The sequence below is a fragment of the Pangasianodon hypophthalmus genome, chromosome 26 (genome assembly GCF_027358585.1).
Source record: "Pangasianodon hypophthalmus isolate fPanHyp1 chromosome 26, fPanHyp1.pri, whole genome shotgun sequence".
Taxonomy (NCBI): Eukaryota; Metazoa; Chordata; class Actinopteri; order Siluriformes; family Pangasiidae; genus Pangasianodon; species Pangasianodon hypophthalmus.
Window position 1 is genome coordinate 6,570,954 of NC_069735.1, and position 22,223 is coordinate 6,593,176.

Sequence of the window (22,223 nt, forward strand, 5' to 3'; positions counted from 1 at the left end):
ACTCTAGGCATGACTGGATCCAGAATAAACCTTACATTTAGCAAAATGTGTGTAATCTTTAAGATGGTAGCAGATGACATGAGCTAAAATGTTTCTGCATGATAATTCGTACACTTTGTAAGACACTGATTACAAACACTCAAGCAACCAGTTAGAGAGGGTGTCTACGCACCCCTGTTAAAATTGCAGGTTTTCGTGATGTAAAAAAAATGAAACCAAGATAAATCATATCAGAGCTTTTCCCACCCTTCATGTGATATGGCAACCAGCAAAATTCAAGTGAAAAACAAATAGAAACATTTTAGGAGTTAAAAAAGAAAAAGTAAAAACTTACAATAACCAGGTTGCGTAAGTGTACATACCCCTTTATAACGGTCATGTGACTGTGCTCAGAATTAACCTATTACATTCAAACTCAAGTTCACAAGTAGTTTTCACACACCTGTCATCAATGAAGTGATTCTGATTAACCCCAAATAAAGATTTTCGTGATTTTCCTGACATGTGAATCATGGTGGTGGTAGCATCATCCTATGGGGCTGCTTCTCTTCAGTTGGAACTGGGGCTCTAGTCAGGATAGAGGGAATCGTGGATAGCTCCAAATATAAATCTATTTTTTGAAGAGGGCTGTGCACACAAGATCCTCTCACAATTTGATAGATCTGAAGCATTTTTTTGCGAAGAAAAATGAAAAAAAAAAAAAAAAGGCCAGAAAGACCGGCTGCTGTGTTAAATGCAAAAGGGACTTTAACAAAGTATTAGTTAATGGGTTTGCACAATTCTGCAACCAGGTTACTGAAAGTTTTCACTTATTCCCTCCTCACAAAAACCTGTAATTTTTAGACTTTTTATATCCACTGTACTATATAAGTATATTTATTAATGTGGCTAATCAATGCTATAATCATGTGTTCCTGACAAGAGGTTAAAACCCTAACACTTGAAAGAGAAAGAGGAAGCACCAGCAAAAATATGGCTAGCAATTGCCATGGCAACACACAAGCCTTCACAGCAGCAAAATCACATGGACATGCACAAGCAGGAGTGACGTCATGACAAGACACAGATGATGAGTAGGAGAAACCTGAGAGCTCAGGAATGCTTCACAACAACAAGTCATAAAGCAAGTCATCATGGCTACATAGTCCATGCTGTCACTTATTCAGTGCCAGGAGTTCAACGATTTGTGGTGTATTTATGTTTGAATTGAATGGTACATAAGAAATGTGCTAGGAGTTCATTGCTACTGTGTTCACAATTTAAAAAAAAAACGTAAGAAGTTAATACAATACCTGTAAATATGTGATTTTTAAAACTGCAGCTTTTATTAAAAATAAACTCTGTGTGTGTGTGTGTGCGTGTGTGTGTGCGAGTGTGTGTATGTAAATACCAGGCAGGTGTCTAGAAGGAATGACAATGGTAATTGGAGAGCTCCATGTGCTCCACAGATGGTTGTTTTTTGAGCGGCAGCGCACTTGGACCTCATACCTTCCTACTGACAAGCCTAGAAGCTCCAGATGAGGTTCACGTAGCCGCTCCTTGACCTGTAGGGGGAGACAGACAGACACACCACACACACACACACACACACACACACACACACGCACCAAAGGAAATCACTATAGTTTCATGTTATTTTTAATCTCATGTCATTTTAATCTTCAGTCATTTCATTACATAATGATAAATCACTGTGCTTCTTAAGTACAAACATGTTGGTCAAAAACCCATAAGTGTTCAAGTGAGTTGAGATCTGGTGACTGCCATGGTCAAAGCATAAGATTTACATAATTTTCATACTCATCAAACCAATCAGTGAGCCCTCGTGACCTGTTGAAGAAGAGAGCACTCACATGCAGTATAGAAATGTTTCATCATAAGATAAAGGAGGTCAGTCAGAATAACTGTTTTGGTTTGTGCTTGTAAGACGACACGTGGATACAAACCAAGCCAGCAAAATAAATTCCCCCACCGCATAATAGAGCAACTGGTTTTCTTTTAATTTTTCATCCTTTCCCACATGCATCTCCATACCTTCCAGCTGTCAGGTTCAGAGGCAGCTCTGTAACGAAGCTCATAGACAAGAGTAATCCACCCAATTTGGACATGTTGGGCGATGGGGTACTGCCAGGACACCAGTACGGTGCGACCTGCTTCACCCTTGGTCGTGTTCATTAAAGTGTACGTGAGGTTAAAAGGTGGATCAATCTCGACTGTGAACAGAGACAAAGAAACCCTTAAGCAAAAAGCATGCAGTCACCATTCAATCATTAAACATCTTGGATAACCTTAAACCAAATTTTGAGTCCTTTGGGCCTTACCAATTTCGGCCACGTCCAAACAGTGCTCATTAGAGGTGACGGAACCACTGCTGCTGTGTGCCGTTACATTCATGCAGTACACCTCCCAAATCACTGTGTGCTCTGTGTCAAAGTAACAGCTGTTCGGTCCGCCACTCACATAGTCCGGACATTCTGTTGGAGGCCCGTTACTGAAAAGCAAGACCACAACAGTAGCTCAATAAGAAGTTACTGAAAAAGATTTTTATTTCTTCAGTAACTTTTTATTTACTTTTTTATAATGTTTTATTTGTCCATCTTTTCCATAGGATTGTCCTCTACAAAACTACTAAAACAAATAACAAATCAAAACAAGATGATATTATTATACATGGTCTACATCTACAGAGATGTCATGCTTTCAGGTGGTGTATTAAACCTGTAGTGGAAAAGTCTTTGTCAGAGTTTTCAGCATTTTTACTCTTGAACTGAAAGTAACTGTATTCTTTACCTAGGCAAGTACAGATGCTGTGGTTCTATGATAGAACATATTCAACACATACAACATTCATGGACTTGCACAACCTTGGGCCCATTTATCAAGCTGGATACAAACGGATGTATTCGTAAACTGTTCATAAGAACATTTAAACAAGAAATTTGGTATTCATCAAAATCCAGTAATTTAGGAAAAACGTTCATGTCCTACTCCTGAGTGAGTGTTAATTTACACTTAAGAAGACTACCTAATGTCAACCTCGATTGACTGACACTTTTATATATTCCATATTCCATATATAAAAGTGTCAGTCAAATGAGGTTTACATTAGTTAGTCTTCTTAAGTGTAAACCTCGATTGACTGACACTTTTACTGTATATATGGAATATATAGTCAGGTTTAAATTGCTTATTTATTTGTGTTTACAGCTTTTAGCAGATGTGATTATCCAGTGTGACTTACAGAAGCACATCAAAAACACATCCTCATGCTTGTCAGGGACTAAGAATACCACTGAGAAAATTTTGTGAAACCCAGTTATTTCTACTATTAGCATTAATTAAAGAGTATGAAAAATAAAGAAAGTGAGCCAACACAAACCCATAAATTAAGACAAATAAAACTAGTCGTTAGTCAATTATAACAAAAGGAATGGCGCTGCATAAACAGAGGACAGGACAGTTTGTCTTGCGCACAGCTGTAAGCCATAAACAAATGCCTCAGCTAATGCCTCAGCTAGTGGAAGACTTAGTGCCTGCTTATGAGTGAAAGAATGTTTAAACGCTGGTATAATTTTTTAAAATAAATTTTAAATTGGTTCCGTTTATCACAGCATCTTCTTTTAACACTGTGCGACACTTGCAGAGACACTTAAAACAATTTTAAAAATGGCATTTTCCCTGAGTGATGTGCTTGGTCTATGATCACCTGGGTACCTGTAGATATTTTTTTCTCCTGTTTTTATGTCAGACCACTTTCTTTTCACCTCACTTAATTCACTCCTAATTCACCTTTTCATGTATTGTTACACTGTTAGACAATAGACATTTTTATTGGCATTGACATGAGTCTAAATAACTTTCACTTGTACCTTTTTTTTTGCCGTTTACTCGTCATTTCAGCTGTGCAAGCTTTGCCTTTTATGGAGTTTTGTGGGAGTCACCAAATGCGAATCAGCTGTGCCATGTGTAATGCCTGGTAATTTGCAGGTGACTGATATTCATACATTTTCGGGTACGCAGAAAATCAGTGATTCCAAAAGTTTTGTAAATCTGGCAGAAAGGATAAGTTTGGTTTGGCTCACGAAAACATTTACACACAACCTGAGTAAAATATTGATAAATGAGGCCCAATGTTAACATGGTTTGAAAATCACTGGATATGTTTGCTCAGTTGTGCACACAGAGGAATACATTTACAAATCTAAGCTATCATTTTCTGATTTGTTGAACAGTCAAATTTGCGTTCAGTTGTTCTCTCGGTCAAATGTAGCTAGCTAAATTAGCTTAAAATACGAAAGGGGCAGCATGTAATGCTCAACATGGTGGTTGTATTATGTAAATACTTTTTTGTGAGTGTTATTGGAGCCAAAGGCCACACATTTTTTTGTCATATTAACATTGTTAAACATGACTTTGATTTAATTTTCTGGCCAGTGCTAATTAGCTAGCTACATATGTCACTCTTTGATACAAGAGCTAACCTTATCTTAATAAACTCGCTGTGTTTTATTTACATTACTAGTGAGTGAACACAAGTAAAGAAATCACAAATGCACAGCTGATGAAGTCAGGACATATAATGATATATAATTGTGGGAAGCGTTGAATGTGAGGCCTTTTATGTACATTTTCAGTGAAAATGCTAGCCAGCGAAAACAGGAACAGATATACAGTCAGGTCCATAAACATTTCAACATTTGGACTATTGGTTTTTTCAGCCTAATGATGGTTTGCTTAACTGGCAGAGACAGCTCTGTGGACTTCATATTGAGAGTTAACAGATTCCAAACGGAAATACCACACTTGAAATCAACTCTAGACCTTTTATCTGCTTATTTTTAAGCGAAACAATGAGCAGCCAATTATCCAATTACTTTCGGTCCCTTAAAAAGGGGGAAAATTTTCATGCTGTCCCATGAAAAGTACTGTAATTCCTACACCGTTCACCTGATTTGGATGTACTGTACATACCCTCAAATTAAAATCTGCTCTTTGAGCTCATATTCATTGTTTTACTTACACTGTGATTATTATTTTACTTATACTATAGACAAAATATCAATAATATCAAGTAAATTCAATGTGCAAACATTTATGGACCTGACTGTACATGTGGTAATTTTCATACTATCCTTACAATATTTAATATTGTTACATACCTGTTTCTAACAAACGTTTCTAACAAATCTCGATTGCAAGATTAAAGAGCAGACTATACTGTTGCCATGAGTAGTTTAAATGTTTTACCCAGCCTTACCCAAGGGTATAGATGAGCCTGTAGGTGATGTTGTCATCTCCTTGGAGACTGTTGTCAAGGGGATGCCACCAGCAAGTAAAGGTTTCCATGTTCGGAGAGCGGCAGTAATATATGTATGGCTTTGGGCCATCTGCAGAAATAATGAGGCAAATGGGCTTGTAGACATGGGAACTGCTGAAAAGGTCATCTGCAAGCTATAATCTGAAGTGTGGAACAGTGTGAAAGCCTGTTTCATTTCATTCAGGACAGCCTAGTCCAACCTGATTAAAATGATACAATTGCATTTTATAACTAACTTTTAGAAGCTGTTGAATATAAATTACAGTTCATCATTACTTTATATGAGGCCTCATTGCCAGAGCTCTGTGAACATTTTTTATGTACTGACATCTACAAACTCTTTCAGCATCATAGCAACTAAGTGGTTTGCATCCTGATTATCCTAAAATAAGAAAGTGCATTTGTAATCCACCAATCAATCAGTTAGATTTCATTCCCAATGTCCTTAATCCACTGCTAGCTAACACTAGCACCAATGTTAATCTGTCTTAGATTCAAGAAAAGCAGGAACAATTCATCAGAACAGGTTTAAGCTCATGTTGTTGCCCAGTGCTATTAAATATAAAAACTTCAAAGGTAGACATTATCAAGTTTGGTGGGTGTGTATGGTAACACATTACAAGAAAAAAAAAATCTCAAGATGAAGGATCATTACTGGGTCTACATCAGTATAATAATATGATAATGATGGTTTCGGATAGTCTGAGATTTGTTACAAACAAACACAATTTGTAGCATGTTCTGTATTTTTACACTAAAAACTCCAGGTTGAACCAGTTCTGTATAAATGTGTGTTCCTTTTTCAATTGCTTAAGAGATAAGCAGTGACACTTTCTTCAGTTTGTAGTAGGGGTTAATCCACCATCTGTTATAGTCCATAGAAATATGTGATATCTCAATCAATACAATTACTCAATTACCACAGTTTAGAGGTTTAGGATAGGATAATCAGGATAACTTTAAAACTATACTGGGGTCAAATGTTTCCAGACACGCAACATTTTAGATATCTAGTATTTTATAGTAAAATTAAAACCAAATAAAGAGTTTTTCAGGTTGGTTGATCCTCTTCATACCAGGTATTTAAGTGTACCACAATACTGATGACTTGCAGCTGTATTAAAACTAGCCAAAGCAAGAGGGCTTTGAGACCATGTAATTGTTATTTGTACAGTACGTATGTTTGTATGGTTTGTATGGTTTGTACGTATGTTTGTATGGCCACCCTTGAGTAGTTTCAGTCTGGAGCTCTTAGTTACATTAAAATGATGTTTGTGTCATATTTAAAGATCACATCTAAATACATAAAGTCCTAGCATGCTGACAGGTTAAATCAACAATAAGGTTCACAGTGGTACTTAATGCTTAAGACTAAACTGCAAAGGAAAGAAGTAAAGACTTGTATTAGTATTGAGATGAACCAACAGGCAGCACTCCTTTAATTAAAGGTTTGATATGGAAGATATGATACAATCACACTGATTTATGAGAACTCGCACATACATACACAGATGTACACAAATAAAGGAGGAAATCATCCTGGGGTGAAGGACTGCAGACACACATTCCTATAACCTCATGACTAAGACTGATTGCAGCTGCAGGAAATTGAATTAGAGCCTCCTTGTGAGTGTGACTGTGAGTCATAACTAACCAGTTATGCTGTGAGCATTATGTTCAGTTCAGGTCAAAATGACCCATAAATAGCAAGCAATTAAAAAAAAAGTGAAGCAATGATTTGATATGCTTCGTATGCTTCTTATATGCAAATTCTAAAAGCATAAAAAGAAATTCATGTCAAATATGTTCAGGCTCAGGTAATTTTGGCCTGACAGTAAGAAGATTACATAAAAATGTATATTAAAAAAATAATAACTCAGTCTCTCTTTAGAATATTGTGAATATTGCTAAAGACAATAAGAAACATACTTTATACCTTAGGACTAATATAATAATCAATGACACACAATTACTGCTAAGTGTTACGTCTCAGAGAGTAATATGAACTTTTGACTGCTTTGCTTTGCCAAATGTAATATTTGTAATAATTCTGGTATTTTGAAAAATTTATTCTTAAAGGGGAAAGCTACATTTTGAATTTGAAACAGTGTCTTTGATGATGATATGGTCATCTGAGAATATGATCCAGAAACAAATAGTAAAATACAGTGCTGTGAAAAAGTATTTTTTGATTTCTTCTATTTTTGCATGTGTGTGACACTCCATTCTTTCACATCTTCAAACCAAATTTTTATATACGGCAAAGACAACCCGAGTAAACACAAAATACAGCTTTTTAAACAATCGTTTCATTTATTGAAGGACAAAAAGTTATCCAACACCAACTGACCTCTGTGAAAAAGTAACTGCCTCCTTAGTTACTAAATCAACCAATTAACCAAATGTAATTAATAACTGAGTTCACTTAGACTAGAAACTAGATCTGAATGTCACATAAATAGAAATTTTTCCAGCACTGTGAAGTAGGTTAAAAGGTCTCAACAATCAGCACACTATGTCACAATCACAAAAAAATTCACAGGAGATGATAAAAAAAAGTTACTGAATCATATCACTCATCACATATCACACGTGTGTGCATATATAAAGAAGTATCCAGGTGAAATAGAACTCACGTTTTGTCAGATTTCCTTTGTCAGTTAATGGTAGGCATTGATCAGTGATGAGCAGCTTTTTATTTTGCATGCATTTTTGTTTAATTAGCTTTCTGATGGGTTACAGCCATAGTATGTGCTCCAGTAATTGGAAATATTAATGTAGTATCTTAAATAAAGCATAATGTCAATATCATGAGTAACTTGTAGATAATAACTGTGATATGGAAATTTAATTTTGTCTCATATCTAACAAAAACACCATGGCCATTGGTTGTATCTGTACTTACTGATCTGCATGTCCCATTATTTTATAAATATGAAGCAGCTCCATGACGCTCCTAACTCATTAACTTCAAAACATGTGCACTCACTAAAGCAATGTGAGGCATGAGAGCTGTAAAAGCTTTGCTCTGACCTCGGCCTGACTCACCTCCTTTATGGGCTGCAGAATGCGAGGACTCTGGGGAAGCTCCAGCACGGCTCCACCAGTAAAGTAAGAGGAGCAGGAGCCGCAGCATCACTCCTCAAACACCAGTAAGTCCTGGAAAAAAAATTATTAAATGATTATTTAGCTTTGCTATGCTATGACATGCATGCTCAGCTGGATTCAGGTCAGGTGATTGAACTGGCCATTGCACAACATTCCACTTCTTTGCCTTAAAAAAGTCTTGGGTTGCTTTCAAAGTATACTTCCGGTTACTGTCCATAAGCATTGTTCAGCATTTGACTGAATCTGAGCAGATAATATAGCCCTATACGTACACTTCAGAATTCATGCTGCTGCTTTTGTCAGCAGTCACATCATCAATAAATACAAGGGTAACAGTTCCACTGGCAGCCACACATGCTCAGGCCATAAGATGAGGTGGTATGCTTTGGATCATAAGCAGTTCTTTCTCGTCTCCACACACTTCTCTTCTCATCATTCTGGTACAAGATGGTCTTTGTCTCATCTGTCCACAGGATATTGTTCCAGCTTTTTTTTTTTTGATTTTGTTTGTTGCAAACTCTAATCTGGTCTTTCTGTTTTTGATGCTTACCAATTGTTTACATCTTGTCTTTGTATTTACTCTGGTGAAGACTACTCTTGATTATTGACTTTAACACAGATACGCCTACCCCCTGGAGGGTGTTCCTGATCTGGCCAACTGTTGTGAAAGGATTTTTATTCACCAGGGAAAGAATTTGTCTGTCATCCACCATGGTTGTTTTCTGCCTCACCAGTGCATTCATTCATTTTAAGAATGTACCAAATTCTTGATTTGGCCACATCTAACGTGTTTGCGATCTCTCTGATGGGTTTGTTTTGATTTTTCAGCCTAATGACGGTTTGCTTCACTGGCAGAGACAGCTCTTTGGACTTCATACTGAGAGTTAACAGCAACAGATTCCAAAAGCAAATGCCAAACTTGAAATGAACTCCAGACCTTTTATCTGCTTACCTGTAAGTGGAATAATGAGGGAATAACGCACCTGGCCACGGAACAGCCAAGTAGCCAATTGTCAAATTACTTTTAGTCCCTTAAAAAGAGCGGGATCACATATAAAAATTGCTGTAATTCATACACCGTTCACTCGATTTGGATGTGAATACCCTCAAATTAAGCTGAATGAAAAGAAAGAAAGGAAAGAATTGTTCTAAATTGATACACCATCCTAGGCAGTCATGGATCTCTTTTCTAATTATAATGCCACAACCATCCTTAAACATTAAGTAATTTTCAGTCTGGCATTTTATTGTTTCAAACCATTTGAGCCTATGGCAAAGATACAAACCCAAAGAAAGTGTTTGTTTATGAGTAAACATGACTGTACAAATTTGACTTGCTTTGAATTCACAGTGATTCTGAAGATTTTCTTCCTTAACCTTTTTATCAACATAGTCTAACAAACATGGACACATAGTTAATTATGCCATAGAGCTAATACAATGATGCTGCAGGTACAAATAAGGCAGAGAAAAACGACTATAAAGTAAATCAAACTTGAGCCAGGATCAGATTTGAGTTTTAGTATAACAAAATCATCAGCATAAGCCACTTACACCAGTGACATAATAAAAGACTCAAGGTGTTTAGCCAGGGAGCAAAGCAGTATCAGGCAGTTTCACCATGTACGGAAAAGGTTAACAGAATCATACGTGTGTGTATGAAAGAAGGAGAACATGATAATGAGTTCGTACTATTACAAGTGTGTGAGTGTATGAGTTACAGCAGTCTCAGCAAGGAAAAGACATTTTATCCTGTTAATCAGCACCACCAAATATTCATGTGATCACTGTAGCCTCACACTGACCATTTGTACAGACAAGCCCAAAGATTCCACGCAGTAGGTATTAATCTTTTTTTAATTACCTGATCCCTGAAAGTTATTTGCTAGCACTGAGAGCTGAACCACATTAAAATACTGAAGGCCCATTATAAACAGCAGTTCAAGAATCTGAGTGAAAAATCGGCATAATTTAATGGAGTTTACAAGTTCTAAAGTGCTCCAGAACATCCATCAGTTTATAAACAGTGTGAGAAAAGCTTATGTACCAGATAATCCAAACACATTCTGGTACACGCTGATCTTTGTCTCATCTGTCCACGGGATATTGTTCCAGCTTTTTTTTTTGGAAAGATGTTTTTTTTTTGATCTGGTCTTTCTGCTTTTGACACATACCAGTGGTTTACATCTTGTGGTAAACCCTGTGTATTTACTCCGGTGAAGCCTTCTCTTGATTATTGACTTTGACATAGATACGCCTACCTCCTGGAGGGTGATCTTGATCTGGCCAACTGTTGTGAAGGGTTTTTCTTCTCTCATCCACTAACATTCTTTGTTTTAATAATGTACTAAATAATTGATTTGGCCACACCTAATGTTTTTGCTATCTTTCTCATTTGTTTGTTTGCTTTGATTTATTTCAACCTAATGAAGGCTTGCTTCACCGGCAGTGACAGTTCTCTGGACTTCATTTTGAGAGTTAACAGCAACTGATAATCCAAACAAAGCAAAATACTAATGCGTTCATATGTGGCCCAGAGTGTAGTGCATATGTTTTATACATATAAATATATAAATATATATTTAAGCTTCATACTGTTGTCATTTTCCAAGACCCCACCAATCAACTGTGCAGTGAGGCTTAAAAGCTTATCAATTACAATAAGACCAACAAGAGATTTTGTTCCCTAACACTTCTCTGCTCCATGCCATAATCATCAGATTGTACTGACATGAGTGATAATCTTCTCTTTGTCTTCAATAATGGAATGACCTTCTAATCCTAGCGAAATGAACTCAGAATTGGGGTAGCATTTCTCTCCATTCTTCACAAACTCCTAAAACATGTCCTTTGTTTGGCTTTTATTTACTCTGTATCCCACATCCCAGAGGAATAAAGATCAGTCTAAGACACAAAAATACTTAGTTGCCAGCTAGGCGATGTCAAAGGGTAAGCCTAACTTTAAAACACCAGCACTGTGCAACCTAGAAGCAGGCCCATATAGATATTTATACATTAAAGTTTTCCACAGGATCTTACAGGGGGTTTGTAACAAACTGATTAATTAGATAGGTTTGTCATACACCAAAGCTACTTTTGTTTGCTGAACGCTGTACCCATCCCTTGTAAATTATGCATCCATTTTGGCCTATTGATAGTTAAAGATCTAGGAATTTTCAAAATGAGAATTTGTATTCAACATGGATTTGATTGCTTTTGAGTCTAACATTGAGTTCATCATAAAAGGCCTTTATTCATTGCAAGATTACAAAAATTACATAAGAAGATTTTTTTAATCTTTGCAAAAACAGGGTTTAGCAGAACTAAAGATGAGACTGTCTTAGAAGCAGACATATTTCGCAGGCCAAATAAACTGAAGTGCATACCTAGTAGACTTGCTTTTAGTGAAACCAGATGCAACCAGATGCTTCTGCAAATATAAACATGAGTGAAAGTTGGACCCTACCAACTCTTCTTAGAGGAAGTTTGGGTTACAGACAGACAAGGCATGATGGCTGAGTTTTTTCCAAGTATTCCTTCTGATTTTTAAGAATTACTTTTCAGTATTCAGTAAAACATTTAGCTTTAAAGAATTTGCATTTGTGCTAAATGAATTGTAACTGAAATATATATATTCAACTTATACCAGGTAAACTACTTTTTAAAAAAACAACAAGCACTATAAATGAATCAAGCTGCTCTATGTTCATGCCACTCCTTTGGGTATGATGACCTGAAATTCCAATCAATTTTCACACATCAGGACCCGTGGCCTGATATTCCCTCATATTTATATTTCATCAGCATTCAATCTTCCCCCTAATCGACTAATGGATCTCTGTATTGACCACTGCACTCACTGTTTACCATTAGCAGAACATGCAGTGTGTTAGTTAATCACGGGCTAATGCATTATTGCGCTGAGCACAAGAGAAAAGGTTACTTAACTGATATTTATTAAACAGTGTATTTACATATATTGGAGTTGAAATGAAATAGTGCAGACTTTAAATTAATTTGAGGCTTTAATTTGGTATACACATCCAAATCAAGTGAACGATGTAGGAATTACAGCACTTTTTTTTTGTGATCCCCCCTTTTTAAGGGCCAAAAGTAATTTGACAACTGGCTACTCAGTTGTTCCATGGCTAGGTGTGTTGTTCCCTCATTATTTCACTTAAAAGGAAGCAGGTTAAAGGTCTAGATTTGATTTCAAGTTTGGCATTTGCTTTTGGAATCTGTTGCAGTTAACTCTCAGTATGAAGTCCGAAGAGCTGTCTCTGCCAGTGAAGCAAATCGTCATTAGGCTGAAAAATCAAAACAAACCCATCAGAGAGATCGTAAAGACATTAGATGTGGCCAAACCAACAATTTAGTACACGCTTAAAAAGAATGAATGCACTGGTGACCTCAGGAACACCAAAAACCCTGGGAGACCACTGCAAACAACTGTGCTGGATAACAGAAGAATTCTTTCCCTGGTGAAGAAAAGCCCCTTCATAACAGTTGGCCAGATCAAGATCACCCTCTAGGAGATTGGAGTTTATGTGTCAAAGTCAAGAATCACCAGAGTAAATACAGAGGGTTTACCACAAGATATAAACCATTGCTAAGTGTCAAAAACAAAAAGACCAGATTACAGTTTGCTAAAAACTCTAAAATTTTAAACTCAAAATTTTCTTTCCCCAAACATGGCGATCTAGACACTATTGAAAGACTCTATCTCAAACACAACAACCTCGTAGGCATTAACTACAACCCAGTCATTTTAACAACCTGAATGGGCTGTTCAGGAAATCATCTTAATGACCTGCATATATTGGTGTATGAGAGCAGGCAGCATTATTACATTACACTAATCAGTGCAGAAATCAGGCTTCGAAAGTACCTTCATCATGCTTTCCAACAAAATGCTTGTAACACCATACTACTGGATCATTTATAACTCTGAACAAACGTTACTCCAATCTGAAAATGAACAAATGTTTAAAAATAACACTTGCTCAATACAGTCTTTCATTAGTCAATGAGCTGTAGAACGTTAGTGTTACTAATAATATTAGTACAGTGAAAGTTATTATAAGCACACATTTTAATGTAGGCATAGGTGTGCTGACATGGTGTGTTGAATTATAATTTAACCCATTCTTTTCTGAAAAGAATGTCATCTTTGGGTGAAAGGAACATGTCATGTGTCAAAGCTTTCATATAAAGAAAATGTTCCCTTTCCCATTTAAAAGTGCCGTCTCATCTACAACTAAAGAGTGTTATGTAATAAATAAAGAATAAAACATGACAGGGTGTGCTGTTAGATAAACAATCAATGACAGAGTAGTGTCTTAAGTGTTTTATTTCTCTTACACCACAGCAATTTGCCAATGGTTACATTTTTTAACTAATTAAAGAACAAGATGTACTTTTTTTTTAAAATCAATTTATAGTTACATTTAATGTTGTGGAATGTTGTTCCTTCACCAGCCTCTATTTCTTTTCTCTCTTATAGTTAATGAGACAAAAACCTGCAGCATGCTGTGTTACCAAAAACCTGGAAAGCTTCCGGAAGACGGAAAATTACTGACTGTTACAAAGCACTGACACTGGAGACTCCTTCCATAGATGTTAACTAAACATGTCCTTACAGAAAAACCACATTATATCAACAATTACATGTTTCTTTATGCTGATAACAACATTGTTTTAATCTATTAATTATTAGATTTAAATGATGTGGAGCATCAGCCACACAAGTAAATTAGCCGTTACTATAGAAACAATAATATATTCGAATTAGTACGTCAGTATAAACCTGTGATTTGCCGTTATAGCAAATTAATCAACACCAATCAGATTCAAGCATTCAACAGTGCTGTGGTAGAATGTAATCTTGTCACACAACGTAGTAATCTGTTCTATGTGGTTGTAACCACTAATTATTCTCAGATATTGCTTGTTCATTAACAGCCTACTTATGCTCAGTACTCAGAGTAAATCCTTGCAAAGTCTTACCAATCTGTCCTCTCTAAGTCCAAATTGTTTTTTTTGTCTTTGTGCCTTCTTCTGACCTAGAATTGACCTGCTGTTTTGTGTTTTGAATATCTCCTCGACTGTCTTTTGCATTTGGATCACCACTTTTTGAATACTGAATATATGGTTTCTTTAAAAGTCATCTTTGGATTGTGTTTGTGTAACTTCCTTATAAATCGCTAAGTATGCATCCTCAACAAGTCTGCAATGTTACAGAAGACCTTGCTGTACATATATAGATTCAGCTGTGGTTCAGGAGATGCATTCAGCAAGGGAAATCCCTCGCAATGCTCATTCCCACTGCCTTTGAGCAGCTGAGTCGAGGAAGATCTTTGGCTCGATACGCTCTCACTCTTTTTTTTTTTTTTTTACACATTTCCTATGGATGGTGGATGAAAAAAGAAAAAAAAAACCCTACCTTAAAACCAGCCTAATGCAGGGGCCTTAATGAAACTCTGCAGACAGACTTAGCTTACACAGATGAGCCAACACACGGAAATGACAAGAATGTAAATAATATTCCTGCTTGCACCTTGTTATCACTCCTCTCTTGTCCTGCTTCTTCTTATTGTTTATGTGAACCAGATACACAGGAGAGGAGACACGGAAAGAGATGGGAATTCAACTTGAAGATCGGCACTTTTATATGTGCTACAGCAACCACGTAGAGCATCTGATTTGTTGAATTTGTGTAGCTTTTTCATATTTTTTTCAGTCATATATGCAATCACCATGTCGAAGTAGTTCTTAGAACAGCAGCCGTTAAAACGTTCCTAATTTTATAAGCTTGACTGCCACACAAAGGCTCCATGAAGCCAAACGCCACATCTAAACCCTGATCCACTTTGTGCCTAATTGCCTCTGAAGTGGGGGTCACAAGGGCAACACCTGACATGGGAAATCTCAGAAAGAAAAAAAACCCAATGCTTTTTATAGTTTTAATGTACCAGAAATGTACAAAAATACATGAAAAAGTCTTTCCAGCTACAGCACCAGACACAGCTGTATTATAATAATCATGACATTCCACTCACTCGCCATCACAGATAATTAGTTACAGAAGAAAGGATCAAAATAGCATGAACATTTTCAGTGTAGACACAACATACCTGCCATAAGTGAGAATGCATATTATTAAAGGGCTGTTCTGTTTCTATGATCACACAAAGATAATATTCTTGATAAATGCTTGATAAATTTATTTCAGTATTATAGAAAATCTCAAACAGAATATCTCAATATCCTATTTGCACATTTAATTTTAATTGCAATACCATATATTTTATACAAATACAGTTAACAAACGTATCTGTATGGAAAAGGAAAAGCTATTAGCCTGTGAACCGGGCATGTGTTGTCTCTCTCTACCCCGTGTTTTCATAAAAGTCGAATATTTAATAGAGTTTAAACCCTCCTGAATTGTTAGGGAGTGCTAAGGACTGATGTTTTTTTCTCTCACTGACATACAATGGGATCCAAAAGTCTGAGAGCACTAGTGACAATGCTTCTATTTTGCATTCTTTTCTAATTTAACACAACAATTTTCATTACAAAATTATATAATTGACAATAACTTGAGGGACAAGTGGAATCTTTGAAATATTTCCATGAATTTCAGAGTTTCTTAGTATTTTATATGTCTCTTTTTTGCTTTAAGGACAGTGTGCACTTGAGCTGGCATGGACTCCACAAGTTTGTGCAAAACCTTATGAACCATTTTAGATTAAATCCATCGAAGTGTCATCTGAACACCTGTTTCAATAAAAAAGACTGGGCATGAGGAAAATCTGACCATAGTGTCACAATTTCACAAATTTGCTTACATTTAAATAGGGCCCTAGAAATGTTTATTTCCAATTTTAAATGGAAAAAAATCCCAGATTTTCAATGTAGTCTCAGACTTTTGGAGCCCACTGTATGTGCAAGAAAAAAAAAACAATCCATCTATTACTATTTTCATGCTCTACCAAGCCATCTAAAGCAGTCTTCAATGGTAAAACCATAGTAACTCAAGCTGGATCATACAATTAATATACAACTCTTTGTTTCTGCTAAAGTCGTATCCTTGTTAAAGACATGGCTGTGGTGTACAGTGAAAATAAATCTTCCTCAACGTTTGCCCTTGCTCTTCAAAGCAACAGAGACTCTACATGACTGTAGACGTCTGGAACAGAATATACCCTAAACATCTGCTATCTGGAATGATTTCCTTTTCAAGGAAAAAAAGATAAGCAAAAGCAATACTATACCTTACATTGAAACTGGTTTTCATCTCATCCATCTTTTCATGAGAGATGACATTTCACTCTTACTGTGACAGTTACTAGTTATGACTCATTAGATTTAGATTACACTATAGAAGGAAAATGACTGCACAAATTGCCAGCTGCAAACTGCTTGTCATAGTTCACTCAGGTATGAGCTGATTCAAAAACTCCCATTTTTTCCCTTCTCCTTTGTGCTGCATATAGCCAATAAATTCTTTGTTGATGTATGACATACGATTTGACAAGAAACGAATAAGCCCTGCGATGGACTGGAGGTTTATTCCGGCCTCATGCCCAGGGGTTCCTGAGATCCGGATCCACTGTGAACCTGACCAGGAAAAAGCAGTTACTGAAGATGAATGAAGATGAATGACTGAAAGAAACAAATTTATGTCTTTTAACTTGTCAAAAGACAATTTTGAAAAATATTGTAGTTGCTATAAGGTTATGATAAAAACCGATAATCATTCTTACAGGCTAGATTGACTGCTTGGTACTTAAATAAAACAGACTTCATTAAGCCAGGCTGTGAGATCATGTCTATGGACAATATTCCAATTTTTTTGGCAATGAATTAGAAAGCAAATGCCATACTGTCCCCCTGCTAAACAAGGGCAGTCATAAAAGGTCAAAGCTAACATGTGGTATAGTCACACAGCAGATGAGGAAAGAGGAGCAGTGCTAAATGTGCAGAATGAGAGAATACTATATAGACTTTTGCTGGAGGCTAGACATGTTAGTGAGAGCTAGCATATGGACTGATTTTGAAGGATGGTTGCTGAAATATATTGACATACAACAAGAGATGGATAGGTAGATAATCACAAACCAAAGGGGGTTTGGGGGGGGGGGGGGGGGGGGGGGTGTCTAGCACTAGGAACATTATGATCTATGCTGATTGCTGTATTCCTAACTGAGCACTGCAGGTTGAATTACCATTTGTAGTAGCTTTCCATCTGCTCAATACAATAGATGTTTTCTCTGTCCAACCTAATGTTCCAGCTCAGTTTTTCCTTCTTCTTTCCGCTCCATTCAGACAACCATCTGTTGTATGTCCATATATTTCAACAACTGTCCCTAGTGGAGACTCATAAACTTGTCACAACCTTTCTTAAGGGAGCAAGTGCCTACATGTACCATACTCCTCCAAGAGCATGGCATGGGATCTCACCCCTGTAGTGGAGTTAAACCCTCCTCTTATGAGCACATGCAGGATGCTGAACTGAAATGGGTGTCTCTAAAGACTGCATTTTTGGAGTGACCTTGAACCCTGGGTTTATGCCCAAAGTCATATTATCCACTTTTTTAACCGATCTATTTACTTAGCAGTGTTCACTGACAGGGAACCTGCTGAGTGTTCCTTGATTTGTCCAGTACGCACCCTTTGGTACCATTTGAACCAGACTGCGGTGATTCGATCACCAGAATAACTGTTCATTTGTCATAGGGGAAAGACATGGAGCTCCCTGTCTAAACAGAGACCATTGAGTAGTGGACGTTATTACCTTCGTCTACAGACAGGCTGTACAGCAGGCACCCACCATGACATGACACACCGACCCAGCAGAAACTTGGGAAAAAGGTTCCAGAGAACAATAGATACAAAATTTATATCAAATACTATGTCATATGGTCACTTCGTCTCAGCATGTGTGCATATACATACAAAGCCATCCATGTGATTCTTACCTCCCCTGGCAGTTATCTGATGTTCATAGAACTACAGTTCTGTATGTAACTAGCAATCAACATCCCGTTCGGTCTAGTCCACCAGCAGGCTTATCGCTAAGTACTGCTAGCTTGGTTGAGTGGTTTTCGCTCACCATAACAAGCACTGTTTACCGCTGATTCTGCTGAATTAGCTGGTTCCGCTGTCTAACCGGCCAGACAGCTTGTGGTTAAGCTCTGCTAGCATGGTTGAGCGGACGCTTGCTACCCTTCGCTCTGTTCAGTGCTGAGCATACATTACCTGGAATAATTGGATAGGAGTCAGGTTTCTCCCTGTTCTCAGGTGTTTTTCACACTGCTGTAAATTTAACATGATTTCTTTGGTTTTGTAATTTTCAATGTCCTTAAGCTACAGGTTTAATGCACAACCACTGGCTTTGGAATCATTTAAGTATTTGTCATTTATATTGGTCTTTGTAAGCAGTACGGAAAATGGTTGGATGGATGGATGGTCTTTGTCTTCGACTGGCAACTTTGCTGTTTTCTACTGTATTTTTACCGTATTGTTTTACAGTTTATGCCGGTCCCATAGACTGTCTATAAGATATATAGCATACAGTGTATGGCTGGGCCATAAAATTTAAATTGGCGATTATTTGTTGACTGGTCTTTATTCTGTTCTTCTGGGGTGAAAGGGGGTGGTAAGCCACTATCACATTTTCTGGACCTCATATTTCTTCTTGTTGGCTATAGATTGAAAGTGAAGTACGGCCCCCATTATGTGGGGTCATAGCTTTTCTGATCAAAAAACACAGACCATTACAAAAAGCACATTTGTTTAAATTATGTCTTTATATTCTGCTTTAATTAATTGTCAAGTGTGTTTCATACCAGAGTGGAGTTACATCCCATTGAAGACTGTGGAAAAGATATATCGAATGCTAGATATGCCAGAACACCGTAATCCTAAAAATTCTACAACACGATAATCTCAAGCATTACCTGTAAGTAATTTGTTGCTGCAGCCATATCATTTTTTTTTTTTCGTGTTTGTATTTTTCGTGTTTGATTGTATTTGTAATAAATCACAAAATCTCTTGTTCTCCTGCTGAAAAACAAATGTTACATGTGACTGTTCTTTGCTGCAAGCCATAATTGATCACATTTTCAGGGCTATACTGAGGAGTGCTTTTAAAGTTCGCCGTGAACATCAAACAATCCATTACTGTAGCTGGATCCAACAAATCTGCAGGAGCGGAAATTGACTCATTCAACTTGGGATTTGAGACTGAGTTTAAACTATTTCAAACCTTCTTCCTGGAACAGACCCCAGACAGAGGTTGTTATTCTTTTTAACATTTAAGTCCAGATCATTATCTGAGCACCAAATTTGTAAGATATTTCACCTCTCCCCTGAATGCACTCGTTGTCAATGAATGTGCAAATGTAATAATCTGGTTGCTGATATGACCAGCTGTACAATCATGTGTGGAGAGGCAGTACAGCCTTGAACTGAGACAGTAATCTTGGAGTGTTTTTGTAGAGAAATGTAGAGCAGAAATTGTTGCCAGTTTTTACCAGCTGAGGTCTGACCATCAGAAAATCCAACATCCAGTTGTAGATTAAACTGTACAAGCAGGGGTGAACACATTGGTTGCCCTGGCGAATGGGACAGCCACCTTCCAAACAAAACACAAGTGGCTGATCAATAGATCCATTAAAAGATTGCAACATTGCTAATTTATTATTTTCCCTCAGGCTAACTCTACTGTTCGGGGTGCTTTCAAATACCCAATATTTAGTCAGATTGAACCCTGGTGTGTTTTCCTCCACAGTGCTGTTTGCTTGTGTAGGTAAGAACACAGCAATCATGTTCAGGTGCAGATCAAATTCATTCAGTTCATAAGGTCTGATTATAAAGAGAAAGTAATGGTACTCTAAACTGACCCAGCTGCAGCAACTGAATCAAAATGCTCTGTATTTTGGGTTGCAGGCCACATTTTTGATGCAATTGGCTAAACAGACCTGTGAGATGCAAACTACCAAAGAACAGAGCAAAAGTTATAAAAAAAAAAAAAAAACCAATTCAGGATATCTGGAAAAAAGAAAGAAAGAAAGAAATGCTGGCTAGAATAAAAAAAATGGTTAAACTAGTTATTTATAAAATTATTTAATATGTTATTAAGCACTGGCTATGTGTTCTCTGTGCTCAGTTAATTTTCATAATTTCTTTTATTTCTTTTATTTATTTTTTTAATTTTCCCACATTTCTTCCCCAACTTGGTCTTGCCAGTTCCCACCCACTGGTTAACTCTCCTTTAACCTCTCCACATGACATCTACCAGGCAGGGAGGGTGGGGCAAACATGTGCTTCCTCTGAGATACGTGATGTCAATCTTTCAAACTGCTGCTCCATGCAGCATCACAGGGCGGCGTAACACACTGAGAGGAATGTGCTATCCGCCCCATTCTGCATGGACGAGCTCACAGACACCTGTGATTGGCTAGTGTAGTTCTGACTGACAGGAGAGAGAGTAACATCATCACTCCCACCTTCCTGGCTTTCTTATTAATTAAATTATGGGGTTAAAACTCTCCAAATCAAACTCTGTTGACATTATGCTTCATAGGACAAAAAGTATTTTTGGGTTTGGGGGTTCATTTCCAGCCCTGTGTTTGAATGTTCTCCCCACGCCTCAGGGGGTTCCTCCCCTAGTCCAAAGACATGCATTGTAGGCTGATTGGCATTTCCAAATTGTCTGCTGTATATGAGATTGTGCCCTGCGATGGGTTGGTATCCCATCCAGGGTGTCCCTTGTCTTGTGCCACTAAAAGCTAACTAGTTTTTTTGTGTTTAATTGAATCGATAGTCAGGAATGGTTCATATTCTGTGGACACATGCCAGTTTCTTATGCCTGTTTGTCCACAGCTGCTGTATAAAAATGCGGGGTCATGATGTGTTTTTCAGCTGGCTGCTATAATAAGATCTGTTAAGTCACTAAGCAAATTCAGATATTCTGCTAATTTTTCAGGTGGGTAGATTTCACCAAAAGAACCCTGCAAAAGAAAAAAAGATAGCTCTTGTACAATAAAATAATCTCTGGCTAATGATTTCTGCCTTGTTCACAACCAACTGACACCCCACACTTCTGCATAGACAGCTTGCTTATCTGCCTTCTGTGTAGGAGAAATGTGATATAATCACAATCTGAAATATCCACATAATATATCTGACCAAAATTAATTAACCATTGCATATTTGTGGTTCAGCCAAATGGGTAATGATAACAATGATTCTTATTGTTTTCACTGTTCTCTTGCTTCAGTTATTGATGATTCATTAAAACAATGACAGCACAATACCAGAGAAATTCTTCACCATGTGAGAGCAAAACATTTTAATCAATAGGTCATGCAAAGGGCAACAACCCTATAGGTTTATATACACATGGAGCACAGTTAAATACATCTACATGCATCTGCCTTTTGCTGCCTAGACTAAGTGAGCACAATGCTGCAAGTGTCAGAGCAACAGTTTCTGAACAAGTACAGGAAAATTCAAAACAGAACTGACCTCAATACCAGCTTATGTATAGTAATGGAAACATTAGGTCAGCCAGAGTAAAAATAAGAGGCGACTAAGTGTAAACGTACTGTATATGATATATATTTTGCCCAAGATTAATATTTGTTACCACCAAACTTTTATTAGGACACAGATGGGTTAATATTAAGGTCACTGTGCCCCAACAATGGATGTTCAGGCCCATGGTGGATCTAGAGCCAATCACCACAATGGGCACAAAGTGGGGAATCCACCCAGTCCATTGCAGGGCACC

General features: G+C 37.2%; 1 protein-coding gene across 2 annotated transcripts in view; it reads right to left on the minus strand.

The window, feature by feature from the left end:
• The window catches only part of LOC113537739 (prolactin receptor), a 36,883-nt gene that overhangs the window by 9,528 nt on the left and 5,132 nt on the right, over positions 1 to 22,223 (minus strand). For both annotated transcript variants that reach the window (XM_034300340.2, XM_034300341.2), the window contains 5 exons: positions 8,366 to 8,476; positions 5,258 to 5,387; positions 2,322 to 2,491; positions 2,035 to 2,213; positions 1,391 to 1,544 (listed from right to left, as the gene is read on the minus strand). In XM_034300340.2, the coding sequence (XP_034156231.2) occupies positions 1,391 to 1,544; positions 2,035 to 2,213; positions 2,322 to 2,491; positions 5,258 to 5,387; positions 8,366 to 8,453 (721 nt within the window). In that variant the 5' untranslated portion in view covers positions 8,454 to 8,476. The remainder of the gene's footprint in view (positions 1 to 1,390; positions 1,545 to 2,034; positions 2,214 to 2,321; positions 2,492 to 5,257; positions 5,388 to 8,365; positions 8,477 to 22,223) is intronic.